The sequence below is a fragment of the Balaenoptera ricei genome, chromosome 10, assembly GCF_028023285.1.
Source record: "Balaenoptera ricei isolate mBalRic1 chromosome 10, mBalRic1.hap2, whole genome shotgun sequence".
Lineage (NCBI taxonomy): Eukaryota > Metazoa > Chordata > Mammalia > Artiodactyla > Balaenopteridae > Balaenoptera > Balaenoptera ricei.
Window position 1 is genome coordinate 62,969,089 of NC_082648.1, and position 16,219 is coordinate 62,985,307.

A 16,219-nucleotide genomic window follows, 5' to 3' on the forward strand; every position below is an offset into this window, starting at 1 on the left:
AGAAAAGAATACAAATTGAGTGATAATTTTAGTAAATTAAAGTCTGATTTTGATTTGATATTTTCAGCTGACTCTCCTCTGCCAGGAATTGAGAACAATTTGATCTTAATCCACCTTTTCTTTCTATTATCGTGCATTCTAATCTTTTGTTCATGATCATCATGAACTTACAGAATGAAAGATACTTCCCACAAGCTCTAACCTATTGCTTGGCCTTAGCTACTCAAGCAACACCCCATCAAGGTCACCTTTGGAAGGATTCATATATTGCAGTATTTTTTATTAGAAAAGATTAGAGGCAGGTAAATGAGGAAGGGAGTACCTAGTATAAAGATAGAAGTAAAATTGTCTTAAAAGCCAGGCAACTATTAGCTGAAAAAGTAGTTATATTATACAGCTTAGCAAGTAAATGTTCTGAAAAATCCACTGAAAAAGTGTTGTAGATAGGAAAACAAAATAGCTCTACTGTGGGGTAAGGTTGGAATAATAGGAACCTCTCCCTACATATACACCCACAAACTTTCAGCAGATTAGATGTCTTCTTTGATATTTTGTAAATGGAAATTTATGTCATCCATTAACTACAATAAAGTTCTCTAGGACATAATTTCTGCTAATGAGAAAATTATCTGCCTATATATTTTGTTAGTATTTTGAGCTATAAAGCCTGGGAGGTGGTATATATTTCACTCTCCTCTGGTGGCTGATGGAATAGTTAATGGGAGAATGTCTTAAATAATTAAAAAGGAATTGCAAGTCATTTTTTCTTACATAGGGATCTTCACATGCCTGGTGGGCTAGTTATCACTACTCTTCTGTAATGCAATTGGAAATATAACTGGGAATTGTAGAAAGAATAATTTATACAAGTTGACTTGGATTTTTAGTATAACCGAAAAATGTAAACTAGACTATAAACATTGATTGGTTTTGATTAAAAGCAAACTAGTGAATATGTATGAAAGAGGTTGTTAATAACTAAAAATCATCCTTATAAAAATGTACCTTTTGTTCCTCACAGTCACCATGTTCTCTATAAGACTTCCAAAAAGGTAAAAAATCTGTTTGACAATTTACATTAATCATGCTAGTTACATGTAAATCTTGGTTGCCATTCTCAATTTTTACTTTTCTGAATTATAGTTATTAATATAAATATTATTTATTCTATTTATAGGTCTTTTATTCTTAATAACTATGATTTCAATGTCCATTTGAGAAGGCTTCCTTTATAATTTAGTAACAAGTATTTAATTAGTAAAATTATAAGTTATTCATATAAATATATTGTTCCTTTATTCTGCAGGTTCATTTATGAACAGAAAATTTGATAAAATTTTGCCTTATCAAACTTCTACTGAATGGAATGACTAAAAATATAATTCATGAGAATAAACAACGTTGAACCCAATACATGGTATACATTTTATACAGCTTTTAAGAGCACATATTAGTTTGGGGCAGTATTGAAACTGCCTACTCATGTACTATCAATGGGTATGTTTGTGTTCATGTAAAATGATTTCATAAAACTACTATATAAATGAAGACACAGGTTCTAAGTTTTGGGAGTTTACTCTTTTAGGGAATCCACATGTTTTCTTAATGTATGCCCAACTACATTTACATTTGTTGATAGAAAAATAATACAATGGGAATCCAGTCATTTTTCTCATCTACATAGGAGAATTTTCATAACTCTAAAATCAGGTTAGTGTAGAAACCAATTTGAAAGGCAAGGAAGAAATCATATAGGAAATAAATATCTGAGTAGGAGTAATAGGAGACATCTCTAATCTACATAAAGGAAAAAGGAGAAGAAATAAATGGATTTCTAATAGACATGACAAAATAAGACACTGAGAAGATTAAGTGAAATTAGCCAGAAATGTTACCAGACCTAGGAAAAGAACACAAATCTGCAAAAGAATTAAGCAAGAATGAAAACGAAGTTGATTATGGTGAGAAATGACAAAGAATAAAAAGCTCATAGATGAGTATTCAAAGATGTTCTCACTGATAAAATTTGTATTTGTGAAATAAGATTGAATGTATAGTTTTCTCATATAAACTGAATATCTTATGAATTGCTTTGCTTATGAAACTTTGCTATTTTATGGAAAAACTATATAGTGCTTTATAATTTGCAAAGTCTTTTTTCATATGTGATCCCCTTTGACAGTTTAAAATTCAAAATATTTTCTAACCTGGAAAAAAAAATTCTATCTAGATCCTTAAACATGTAACCCTAGTATAAATACTGCATGTGATACTTTATTGAATGATGCTCAAAATACACATAAATCTAACCACATATTACATACAAATACATATATACATATATAAGTATATATGTATACACATGTATAGTGATTTAAGATTACAATGCACTTAAAATACTATGTTCTATATTATTATTTAGATATTATTATTTAATATATGTACATATATTTTGCTCAAATACTATGATAGAATATTAACTATCTTTATAAAATATTTAAAAATTGTTGTAACATGATATTTAAATGTAAAATAGCAAAAAATCAAATAAATCTATTCAGATCATTGAAATACATTTTGGTGCAAGGGATAGATGTAGAGATTGAAAGTTCTTAGAATGAAGAAGGATTTAAAATATTACATATTAAAGAAACAAAAGAAGAGTCCTTTGTCTTCTCTTTCAGGACTCACAGGTATGGAGACAGAAAGAACAATATAAAGTGCCCAGGAGAAATGAAAGAGAAGCACAACATGGGTAATGAGCTATTTCAAAGAAAGTAGTCATCACAAAATAAATATTTTAGGCTTAAAATGGTAAAGTATTCAATAGGAAGAAACTGCAATGAATAGCAAATAAGCACAATATTTTTAAAATGCACTTGCACTAACATGAAAGTTTTGGAGTGGCTTTTCATTCAAATTCAGTCAACTGCATAAGAAATTATTACTTCTTCATAAGAAATTAGTAGTTCTTTCTCAATTCTGTCAATAAACAGAGAAAAATAACCATGGCACTAAAGCCACTGGAATTCTCAAAGTAGGAGGTAATCTAAGAGCATACCAGCACTTTGACAATGGTGGGTTATAAGTGTCACAAAACTATTTCTTAAGGAGAAGAAAAGGGTCCAATTGTCAGTTCGTAAAGTTTACTAAAACAAAAACAAAGACAAAAACTAGCACCTAAGGAATAGTCATAGACACTTGGCACAATCTAGGGAAACGAAACTGTGCTGGAGTGGAGCTTCAGTATCCTGTTATATTCCTTAACAAAGATGTCTGTCCAATATAATGTATTAATTCCACAAATATTTATTAAGTATCTTCTATGTGCCAGGCACTGTTCAGTGTCAATTAAAAAAATAATAAACTTAGAATTATTAGTGCCCTGAAGAAAAATTCCGTAAATACATTTTGTAAGTACACTAGTAGCCTTTCCAGTGATTGGGTATATTGTTCTATATGTCTGAGGATTTTGTACCTTAGCAACCTTCTGACATTCAGGTAAACCACTGGGAAAAATTGCCCAAATACTGGATAAGAGACAACTAGAGTACGTTTAATGTTTTAATTTGAGAAAAGCTTTATTATTGTTTTAAATTATTAATTACTTATCAAATATATGCATAGTGTAAATTAGTGAGTTTAATTCATTGTAGGAAAAAAGATAACTTTTAAAGACTGCTGAATCCATTGTATTAAAATAATTAGACGAGTGACTTAATTTTTAAATACTTCATTACAATTCTGCCCATAGACAAATGAAAAACCAAAATATAAAAAAAAGAAAGAGGGGTGAAGTGCCTTTTAGATATGACAATCAAGTCGGCTGTTATGTATTTTTAAATGTTTATAAAGAGAGAAGATATGATGAGGAAAAGAGCACCATGATGGCACAGTTGCTCCTAGAAAAGAATGAAAGAGCATTTTACAGCACTCCATATATTTGCAGCATTTAATTGCTACGTCACCTGTTAGGATCTGATTAAATGCATGCCTACCTTTCCTGATCCCTCCATCAGAAGCACACGTGTAATCACCTGTCGTCAGTAGGAAACATGTTTCCCCTCTTCTGTGTTTGTCTCTGGTACTAGAGCGTCTGATGGGGAGCCTTTCTGGGGGTGATAATGGCGGCTCACTTCCTGTACTGTCGTCACCTGATAACACTGGTCACAGCACCATGCCCATTGACAGACAGTGATGGATGAGGAAATGAGACAGTACAAAGAGTTTACGCCGAATGTCCATAGTACAGTAACTTGATATACAAAACACAATAATCACATCATGATAAGAGAAAGAATTTTCATCACTCATTACAAAAATTTACGTGGAGCAAAATGGAAATGTATTGAAAAGGAGAGAAATGTTGTTTGGGAAATTTTAACTTCATTTTGGATTTTATCTAATAGGACAATAAGTTTTACAAAATTAATGTGAATTCAAAATAAGTGTGATAATGAAGTAGCACACAAATTAATATCTTTCCATTTTTGACATGTTATCTAGTTAATGCAAATAGACATCTTTGAAAGTGGAGCCTACTGAAGAAAAAGCTCCTAAGTAAATATTTGTCTTTGCAGTGCTTTAAGACACATGCTTTTATTATTTTCTGAAAGTAATTTTCCCCAAAAAATTGTAATGAAAATAATCCTGAAGTTCACAAACTTTATGTCCAGTTTCTCTATTTTGAGGTGACATAATATTTTTGAGCATACCAGTGGAAAAAGATCAACTTCTCAAATGCCCTTGAAACAACTGTTTACTTCTATATGCTTGCCAAAGACTTTCACGTCCTATCAGCCTAGATACTAGCTTATAACAATGTTTGCCCAGGCTGAGAGTGTGTCCTCCTTTCCATGCCCTTCATACGGGCTCTGCGCAAGTACGTGAGAGCAGTCTAATGAGAGCAGCAACATCAACTAAATTTCATCTTTCATAAAGACATTCCTGGCATAACAATTCTCAGATACATATTGACAGAATTTGCAAAACAATCTACTAAATAAACATAAGGACTGTGAATAAAATCTTTTAAAAAGCAGTTCAGTTCCAGCCAGTTTTTTTTTTTTCCATCTACCTCATAATAACTTTTGGAAGCTAAGGAGGGAACCTGTGAAAATGTCACTTGCCTTTTCTGTTTGTTTGTTTGCTTGCTTGCTTTGTTTAATTGGTGTTATTTCTAAATAACGCAAAATTATTCACATGGGATTCTAGTAAGTCATTTTTCTACAAGAAAAAGATCAAACTTACCTAAGTTATAGGGAATGCATATATCTTAACTTTTCATAGTGGACAAAATCTAAATTGTGTAAACTACAAAATATTTCATCCGTAGTAGACATAATAGACTAGAGATGACACTATTGACTATTACTTTGGCAAACTGAATGTCAATTTACAATCAACCCTAGATTATCTATGACAATAGAGAGGAACAGCAATCCAACTAATTCAAGCAGTAAATCATCCAAAACTGAGTTCTGGGAGGGAACAAAGCCCAATGCAGAGTGCATAAAAAAGGAAATCCACAGAGAAATTCAACCTTGCCATTGATTAGCCAAAGCAGATCATCTATCCCCTGAATAATGTTGGGCTGATTATATTACATAGCACCTTACCCAATCCAAAGGGATTATATTGAAATATCCTAATTTAAGAATAATGAAAACTTAATGAACCCTCCATAATATTACTGAGGAAGCTATTTACTTTGAAAAGGGACATCTTACATATCACCTCTTTGGTGTTTAGGCCTTTGAAATGTAAACGTCCATTCTTCTTACATATCTTCTTCTTGTGAATTAGGTTAAAATGCATGGCCCCATGTGGCAGAGATAAAACTGAGACAAACACGCCAAGCCAAATGACATGGAGATCAACATTTTGAGAATGAAGGATGGAAAATGTCCAGTATTGTACCATCACATCGTGCAGGGAAACAAAGAAACATTGGCACAAAAGCAACAAACAGGCAAAAGAAAAATTGGTACCATCAGCAAAGGGCATTCCCACTAAAGCAGGAGAACTCTATAGCCAGCTATGCAGACTTCTACTTAGGATTCATTTAGAAAAGCTATAATCTAGCTATCTACAAGCCTGACACAAACACATTTTTTGTGAAGGGGTAGAATGGAAAACTCATGAACATTTGTGGAAAATGAGAATGCTTGTCTTCTATTTCAGGGACATACTGGTCTATAAAGTATTTAATGGCATGCATTTGAAATTGTGCCTTACCTGATCTGTTATGTTCCGGAAGCCGATTGTCTTTGCCCAGACATGTGTCACCTTGTGTGCTATTACAGGACATATTTAATTCTGTCTTGCAAAAAGTAGGCGAGGTTGCCTGAGGGGCAGGAGGGATGTGCTTCTTTCTTTTTCTTGGAAGTTTCTGCTTCGCCATTGCCAAGGAGTAGTACATTCCAAAATTGTTGACAATGACAGGCACCGGCATGGCTATTGTCAGTACTCCAGCCAGAGCACACAGGGCTCCCACAAGCATGCCTGACCACGTTTGGGGGTACATATCTCCATAGCCCAAGGTAGTCATGGTCACTACAGCCCACCAGAACCCAATAGGAATGTTTTTGAACTGCGTGTGCTCACTAGCTGAAGGGTCATTGGGTTGAGCTCCCACTCTCTCCGCATAGTAGATCATAGTAGCAAATATCAAAACTCCTAGAGCCAGGAAGATGATCAGCAGCAAAAATTCATTAGTACTTGCTCGAAGAGTGTGTCCAAGCACCCTCAGACCTACAAAATGGCGGGTGAGCTTGAAGATTCTCAGGATCCTCACAAACCTGACCACCCTGAGGAAGCCAAGTACATCTTTAGCAGCTTTGGATGACAGCCCACTGAGTCCCACCTCTAAGTAGAAGGGTAGGATGGCCACAAAGTCAATGATATTCAAGAGGTTTTTGATGAATTCAAGTTTATTGGGGGAAAAAACAATGCGGACTAAAAATTCAAAAGTAAACCATACCACGCACACTCCTTCTACATACGTCAAGGCAGGATCCGTTTCGATTTCATACTGTAGAACGACACTTGTGCCATTGATGACTGGTTCTGTCTTGTTTTTAACAATATTGAAAGCTTCATGTGTCTCCAGGCAAAAAGTTGTGATTGAAACCAGGATGAAGAATAAAGAAGCAAAAGCAATAAACTGTAGAGAAAAAAAAAAAAAGAAATAAAAGAAGAAACACAGAGTGATCTAACCATAATATATTTCAATCTAAATGTATCAATCCCTGTAGAAGAAAAAGTATAAACATATATTTGAAGATTTCACTTGGCATGTTACTCAAGTGTAAGAAGACATGTGTAGGGAACATTCACTAGAGTTGCACTGATGATATGTTTCAAGTTCTGATTTCAGCTTATATAGGTAAAAAGTTTTGATTTATGTTGGAAAATAATTTGACTCTTTTATGTAAGACACTATACCTGTGAAAAGAGCATAAAAATCCTTGCAAAAGAATGTTAAAGGGCAACAGGCTGAAAAAAAAAATAAATGTAGACAATGGCTCCAGATATTTTTTACCATCCTAGAAATCTTCACATATTAGATCAAGATTTACAACCATAAATATAAGGTGCAGTCCACACTGATAGAAATTTGGTAGCCACCCATATTTAACTGTATGTTTCTTCTATAATGTTCAGATTGTCATGAGGTATGAACATGAAAAAAAGATTTGAGCTATGTTACCATTTATATTATATCAACTTAAGGCAGAGTCTTGTCCAAAAAAGCAAATCTAGGAAGAGTCGGCATCAAGACTGAAGAGAGAGAAAGAGTTAAGGAACAAATTAAAAGGCAGTCTTCTTCCTGTCCTGAAAAAGAACTCCAAATGTTAAAGTAATATGTTATAAAGTTGCGGGTTTTTTTTTTTAATTCAACATTTCTTTGGTCAATAATATATGAATACACACCTACTAATATAGAATAATAATAAAAGTTCTCACTTATATAGTTCTTACTAGCGCCAGACACTCTTCAAAGCAATTTATGTAATTAACTCACGTCAACACTCATAACAACACTACACCATCACCTTTTAGTCACAGAGTTTGTCACTTCTCCAAAGTCATAAGATTACAAAGTGATAGACCTGAGACACTAACTTGATAAGTTTTGCCCCCGATTCTGTTCCCATAACTACCAAACTCTCAAATGTAGAATACAAATATGTTGAAACCTTTATTTATCTTGGGATCACATACTTCTTAATATTAAAGATCTGAAAACTTGAAACCCAGTTGTTTTAGTAAATGGCACTGTTGCCATTTGTCAGCACCAGAGGCTTTCAAAGAAGCTGGCAGATTCCTGGTGCTCTCTGATAATGCTCTTAGATTGAGCATGCTTAATGAATACCAAGAGACTATTCCTTGAATGTCTAAACAAATGAATTATTCAGGGGGAGGAGGTCATCAGTCAAGTGGAGGGAGGCCATTATTTAGAAATAATAGGGTATATCCCAAACCCAGAGCTCTTCCTGCGTCTCAACCATGACATTGAAAAGGTCTAAGTTTCAAGAAGAGATTGAAACCACCTCTTTTTTTTCCCCTGGTTGATCTTCAATGGACGAGATATACAGATCTCGCCAAATACATAAGAGATACACAAAAAGACTAAAAAAAAAAAGAAAACTTTGGTCTGAGATTATCTGCTTCAAAGAACCACCCCAGGGGGTAAGGGCAAGATAGGGGTAAAGAATTAAGAGGTACAAACTACTATGTATAAAATAAGTTACAAGGATATATAGTACAGCTTAGGGAATATTATCCAATCTTTTTAATAACTGTAAATGGAATACAACCTTCAAAAGTTGTGAATCACAATGCTGTACATCTGAAACATATGATATTGTGCATCAACTATACCTCAGTTAAAAATAAATGGACCACTCCAAATTATGGACTTGTTTCTATGCATTGTGTCAGTTAGTACATCATTCATATAGTATTATAAGGCATGTCATTTTCAAGGCTTTGACTGATTTTTCCATGCCTATCTTCCAACTTCTCTTGTTTTTGACAGGCGATGAAGTGAAAATAAAAGATATATATTAAGGTGGCTTTTAATCTAAAGCACTATGAAAATATCAGAAATCATTATTATGTATATTTTAGTATACTTAAAAAATATAATTATTACCTCAGTACGAATTACTAGAACCTGATATTTATGTTCGTTAAATGAGTTATGTTGTCAGGAAAAGGTCAAAGAAGTCTTAAGATACCACACTTGGTGGTTGGGATTTAAGTAACATGAATCATTTTGTACTTGGAAGTTATTTAAATTGCCCACCCATATTCCCAGAAAAGGAATTTGCTCACATTCATTAGAACACACCTGGGGAGCTTTACACAAATGCAAATTCCTTACCTTCACGCCAGATGTCAGACACAGATCCTCTTGTCTGGGGAGATGGAATTTGCATTTAACAAGCTTCCTAGGTGATTGCTATGCATAGTAAAATTTGAAACCACTGTTCCAGTGTTTTTTCAACAGACTGATAATACAAGATTGATAATTCATTATTAAATGAACTGGAGCAGTTTTTAAATTACAAGAATTTGTAGACTCTTAAAAGAGTCTTCCTAAACCTTAATAAGAATAGTCCACTACCTCCTACGTAATGGGATGTTTAGGGTCTGTGTGTGTATGTGTGTGTGTGTGTTGTGACATAATTCTGGCTTCTACACAAATACCTGTGAATAAACAAAGCAACGGAATAGTTTCTAAGTAGACACAATTCTAAGACACAAAACTTTAGAAACCAAAAATTGTTTTTATGTCATTGGAACTTGCATTTATAAATATTTTTATTAGCATTATTTAAAGAACTACATGATGATTTTTGTATTTTTATTATTCTTCATTGTAATCTTTATAACTCAGTATATCTTTAGCTTTTAAAGACTTTGTAAATCTGCTGGAGTGTGATAACATTATAATAGGAAACTAAAAAGAGTATAAAGAATGGAAACAAACTTTGATATTCCTGGAAATATACAACATTCACCTTAGAAGTACATCATTATTTTGCTTAAAAAAACAGCTAGATAGGTCATTTTTTATTTATAAAGGCTAAGGACACTAGGTATGGTCTAGAACAAGAGTTGTAACTGAGAACGAAAGTATGCTTCATAATAACATGGTAGGAAATTGGAAGTTGGCCTCTGTCAGCCTGCAAGTGAGGACCTAGGAAGGAAGTTGAATTCTGAAGAGAAGGAAGTGGAAAATGTCTCTAAAGAGAAGGAGGAGAGGCCCATAATATAAGCACAAACAATTGAGAAATCCCCCACAGGTACAGCAGCAGAACTTTGGGAGACCAATGGAGAATATTAAATTCTAAGATGAGGCTTGCTCTGTTATGCCTTCAGCAAAAGGTGGTTGTACAAAACAGCTTGGTGTTGAAGGTGCTTTGAGTAATGAAGGCGTTGGACCATGGGAGAACAAAAAGAGGACATCAGTCAACCACGGGAGGCAAAATACGTACTGAGATTCAAAACCATAAGAGAGTAACAAATAAAAGTAAAATGTAATAAGGAGAAATGCAGCTCCCAATAAAGTCCTTGGAGATATTGGGAGACAGAGCTTCCCAAGGAATGAAGAATAGGATCTCAGTTTATTAGGAACTTAGTTTGAGTATCAAATGAAAGGGTGACTCCAGAAACCTTGAAGATCTAGAATTACCCAGAGGCCACATTTGGATTCCTTTAGCAAGGAACTTGTGCACTTTATCTGAACTTAAATCTAAGAGTCTTGGATATAGAAAATGTCTTCTTTTGTTCCTGACTCACTGAGTTAAGCTGAGATGGGTAAATATGAGGTTAGATTGAATAATATTAAAAAAAATTAAAAAGGAAATAAATGGGGAAAAAGAAGGTTTTATTTGTTTTCCTCTTCACTGAACTGGGAACTGCTTAAGGACTGGAACGATGTCATATTCATTTCTGTACCTCCTGCTTCTGTCACAATAGTTAGTATTTAGTATGGCTGGATGGATGAATAGAAGGATGGAAAAATTAATAAAAGAATAATAAATTAACAAAATAATAAGGTAGACTATATTCTAGTGGGGGTAAAAATGATGTGAAAAAAGGAAATAACAGAAATGAAAAATGAAAGTGTGCATATTGAAGCAAAAAAGCCAAATTTACAGCTGAAGTAAACTGAATTGGCTCACAGGTCCAAATGTTGCCAATGTTAGCTTCCATTCATTCTGCTAATGAAGCTTGTATCTTACCAGGGAGTTGGGGAAGAAACTTATACTGCCATCTTTCTCTTCCTTTTCCCCTGTGATAAGACCACAGACTCCTACAAGCATTAAACGAAAATAAAAAGAGGCATGTTAAATACTAATTAAAATGTTAGAAAGCTTTCCAGACAAAATGTAGCATGTTGACTGAATTCACAGAACTGATATTTCACCCAAGGCAGTTTCAGGCTGGGAATATCCTACTAAAATATTGGCTTGTGTGTCCAGTGAGTAGTTACTTTTTCTCCAGAAGCTCAGTGCCCATGCTTAGCAACATAGAGTGCCCCAAACTCTCTCTCTCCCTTTTTTTTCCCAATTAGCAATTATGGAGTAGAAGTCCTCAGCGTCCAGGTTCTACATAGAAGGTATTATGTCAATCAACCTCGAAGCAAACATTCAAGTAGAATCTCCAGGTATATATAATAGGCTGAGAGAAACGGGGAAATTGCGGTATATTTGTATGTTTCATCATTTTCTCTTTCAGGTTAGCATTAAAATATATGTAACTGAACTCAACAACTAACATTCTCTAACACCATACACAAAAATAAACTCAAAATGGATTAAAAACCTAAATGTAAGGCCAGATACTATAAAACTCCTAGAGGAAAACATAGACAGAACATTTTTTTTTTATTAGAACTATTCTTTTTTTCTTCTAGTTTTATTGAGATATAATTGAAGAGCACTCTTTGACATAAATCACAGCAATACTGTTTTGGATCCATATGCTAATGTAAAGGAAATAAAAACATAAATAAACAAATGGGACCTAATTAAACTTAAAACCTTTTGCACAGCAAAGGAAACCATTGACAAAATGAAAAGACGACCTAATGAATGGGAGAAAGTATTTACAAATGATATGACCAATAAAGGATTATTATCCTACATATATAAACAACTCCTACAACTCAACACAGAAAAAACAAACAACTCAACTAAAAAATGGGCAGAAAAACTGAATAGACATTTTTCCAAAGAGGAAATGCAGATGGGTAACAGGCACATGAAAAGATGATCAACATCACTAATCATCAGGGAAATGCAAATCAAAACCACATGAAATATCACCTCACACCTGTCAGAATGGCTACCATCAAAACACAAATAACGAGTGTTGGCAAGGATGTGGAGAAAAGGGAACCCTCATATATTGTTGGTGAGAATGTAAATGGGTGCAGCTGCAGTGGAAAACAGTATGGAGGTTACTCAAAAAACTAAAAATAGAACTATCATATGACTCAGCAATTCTATTCCTGGATATATATCCAAAAAAAAAAACCCAAAACATTAATTCAAAAAGATACATGCACCCCAATGTTCATAGCAGCATTATTTTTTTTTTTTTTTTTTTTTTTTTTTTTTTTTTAAGATAGGATCCAATAATCGTTTTTTTTATACATTTATTTATTTATTTATTTTTGGCTGTGTTGGGTCTTCGTTTCTGTGCGAGGGCTTCCTCTAGTTGTGGCGAGCGGGGGCCACTCTTCATCGCGGTGCGCGGGCCTCTCATTATCGCGGCCTCTCTTGTTGCGGAGCACAGGCTCCAGACGCGCAGGCTCAGTAGTTGTGGCTCACGGGCTTAGTTGCTCCGCGGCATGTGGGATCTTCCCAGACCAGGGCTCGAACCCGTGTCCCCTGCATTGGCAGGCGGATTCTCAACCACTGCGCCACCAGGGAAGCCCATAGCAGCATTATTTACCATTGCCAAGATATGGAAGCAACCTAAGTGTCCATCAACAGATGAATGGATAAAGATGTGTTGTAGAGATATATACGTGCACACACACACACACGCACACACACTAGAATACTACTCATCCATAAAAAAGAATAAAATTTTGCCATTTGCAACAACATGGATGGACTTATAGGGCATTATGCTAAGTGAAATAAGTAAGACAGAGAAAGACAAATACTATGTGATATCACTTATATGTCAAATCTAAAAAATGCAACTAGTGAATATAAAAAAACAGAAGCAGACTCACAGATATAAAGAACAGACTAGGGGTTACCAGTGGGGAGAGGAAGGTGCGAAGGGGCAATATATAGGGGTAGGGATCAAGAGCTACAAACTATTAGGTAAAAAATAAGCAACAAACATATACTGTATAATACAGGGAATATAAGCAATATTTTATAATAATTGTATATGGGTATAACCTTAAAAAATTGTGAATCACTATATTGTACACCTGTAACTTACATAATATTGTATAGCAACTATACTTCAATAATAAATAGCTAGCTAGCTAAATAAATAAATAAATAAATAAATAAATAAAAAAAATTGGACTCAATAACTAATTCAAAAGCTCCAGAACTTACAAACATAATGAGAACCAGACTCATTAAGTGACCCTTCTCAATGCTTCCCTAGCCCAGGATCACTGATGATATTGTAGCAATTTTCACACACTTTTGTTACTGAATCTACATGCTCACAAGTTCTTCAAAGACAAGGACTTAACATCTATCCTTAGAGCCAAGGACAAGGCCTAACCCATGACAAGAAATAGGTGCTCAGTTCTTATGAAATTAGTAAAGCAGCACTTTTAAAAATATTTATTTGTTACGTAAAAATTCTGTTCGCCGCAACACAGAATCTGTCTTTTAAAAGTCACTTCATCTTATTAATTCACAGTTAGAAATATGGACCTTCATTGAAAAACTTAAAGGGAGAAAAAATCTGAAGAAAAATTAAATTCACCTCTATTTTTTAATGAAAGTCAATGAGATAATTTAATACTTGGAAATAAACATTATGAGAAGATTTTTAAGGCAAGTTACTTAAATGTATGCTAAGGAATTTGTTTTTACAATCCCACATGAGGTACACCTATTTTTAGTTTGTATTTCGAGAGCATTATATATTTTCCAAATGGGAATGCTTCATTCCTATTGTGCTCATTCTGCTTTCCTCTCTTAAATGAAATCAATACACGAGAAGAGCAAGGACTTCCAATGATGAAGTATCAGAGCTCATAGTGCCTCCTGATCCAAAATCTCCACTTTTAGAAATTTACTCTGGTAAAATATGTATATAAAAGTACAAGGATATATGTAGGGGATTAATTTAAGCGTTATTTGTACCCGAAAAGACCCAGAAAAATGTAAATATTCATAGTCATGGTATTGTCATAAAATCGCATCACAAAGAATGATGTAGTTCAATACATACTGACCCAGAATGATCACTAATGAAACATATTAAACAACAACAAGTGGCTCATAGTAAATACTAAGTATCAGATTCTATTCTAAATGGCTGTGGCACAACAATACACAGAGTCCAATCCCATTTCTTTCTTTATGTACAACTAGTGTATGCAAATAAATAGAAACACTATATCCTCAGCAGTGGTGATGTCTGGGTATGAGTGGTCTCAGGTGAGTGTGTTGCTAATGGAGAATCATAACTGATTTTATAAATGCCTGCAAAGTTTACATTTTTCACAAAATTTTAATCATGTATTTTAAGTTTAATTTTAAAACAAAATTCAAAGAAAGTAATGACCAAGAGAGGATTAAACCTGGATCTTCATTCTCAATGACCATTAAGCTGATTTTATTTGTCCATAGAAATTATACATTTGCAATTTTTCTTTTCTACAGCACCTGAACCTCAGCAGATGCTCTTAATTATGTATGTATTCAAGTCCCATGTACTACTTTTGCCGTAATTAACAAGTGTGGTGGTGTTTACAGAAATGTGGTCTCTAGAGAGAGAAAAAGTCTCTTTCATTAGTAAGTCTATCCTCAAAGGCCAGCCAAACAGGGAAAACTAGAGACCAGTGTTTGCTGGTTCCATGCAGAGTTGACAATTACTTTGACTTCTGAAGCCAGTAAAATCAATTTCTCTTCATCCAAGTTTCACCATTTAAAAGCAGTTCCACAAACTTAACTGCATTTATCGTATTGAATTAGATTGAAGAAAGCTGATCACATACATGATTACTAAACTCAGAAATCAGTGAAGAAGATTAAGCTACAGGTAACTGTATATAATCATGTATATGTTTATAACAAGTTATATGTTTTATGTCTATATCTACATATAAAATGTGTTATATGTATGGATATATGTGTATTATACACAGTAGGTATAGATTAAATATAGACACAAATATATAGATAGGCATAGAAATAGACAAAAAACCCAAAAGACATAGAACAATATAAGATTTAGATTCCGTAAATCAAGAAAATATACCCCAATATTTCTTTTGGCTACTGAGACTTATGTGGCCCCTAATAAATATCTTCAATCATGTTTTTTGGTACCTTTATCCAATATATATACCATTCTCTCTCCTTTTTTTTTTCTATGCCACAGACTGATTTCACTGAAATTTTAGTTGTTTGTTTACAGTCAAGGCCTATCCACTCACACCCAAGTATAATTTTCCAGGATACAGGCAAGAGAGGCCTGTACATAATATTAGTTTTATCATAATGGATTGTTGTATTCAAAGTTAGGGAACTAGAATTAAAAGTCATATACAATATCATTTTACTTCTCTAAGTCTCACAATGAAATGTAAAGTGTACAATTAACATACTTAGTGAAAATACTTTTTATAACTGTTTCATTAGACTGGAGAAAAATTCTATACCTTTTGAGTCATAAGAATAACAGATTATATATAGTCATTTCACAACATAAACATGAATTGTATACCCTAAATTCCTATTATCGAAAACTCTCCCCAAACCAAATTTTCCATCTTTAGCATATATTAATTTGTCTTAAATTTATTTTTTAAATGATTCAGTTTGTCTTGATATGATGTACACCACCATGATCTAGGATTTTACGTAGGGGGGCACATTTTAAGCCCTATGTACCCCAGTACCTCTTTCTTTAGACTAACAATTACTTTCCAAAATGAATTATTTAAGGATCCTTGATTTTACTCAGTTGAAAGTGAGAGAGGTTAAGG

The 16,219-nt window shown here is 33.7% G+C and overlaps 1 protein-coding gene across 6 annotated transcripts in view; it reads right to left on the bottom strand.

Annotated features, from left to right (window-relative positions):
* Window positions 1-16,219, bottom strand: part of KCNC2 (potassium voltage-gated channel subfamily C member 2) — a 199,618-nt gene that overhangs the window by 3,576 nt on the left and 179,823 nt on the right. For 5 of the 6 annotated variants that reach the window (XM_059936539.1, XM_059936542.1, XM_059936541.1 and 2 more), the window contains exons 3-4: window positions 6,238-7,165; window positions 3,999-4,163 (exon numbers count right to left, since the gene is read on the bottom strand). In XM_059936539.1, coding sequence (XP_059792522.1) covers window positions 3,999-4,163; window positions 6,238-7,165 — 1,093 coding nt within the window. Of the gene's footprint in view, window positions 1-3,795; window positions 3,903-3,998; window positions 4,164-6,237; window positions 7,166-16,219 lie in introns of those variants that run through there. The other variant, XM_059936540.1, reaches the window with a different exon arrangement.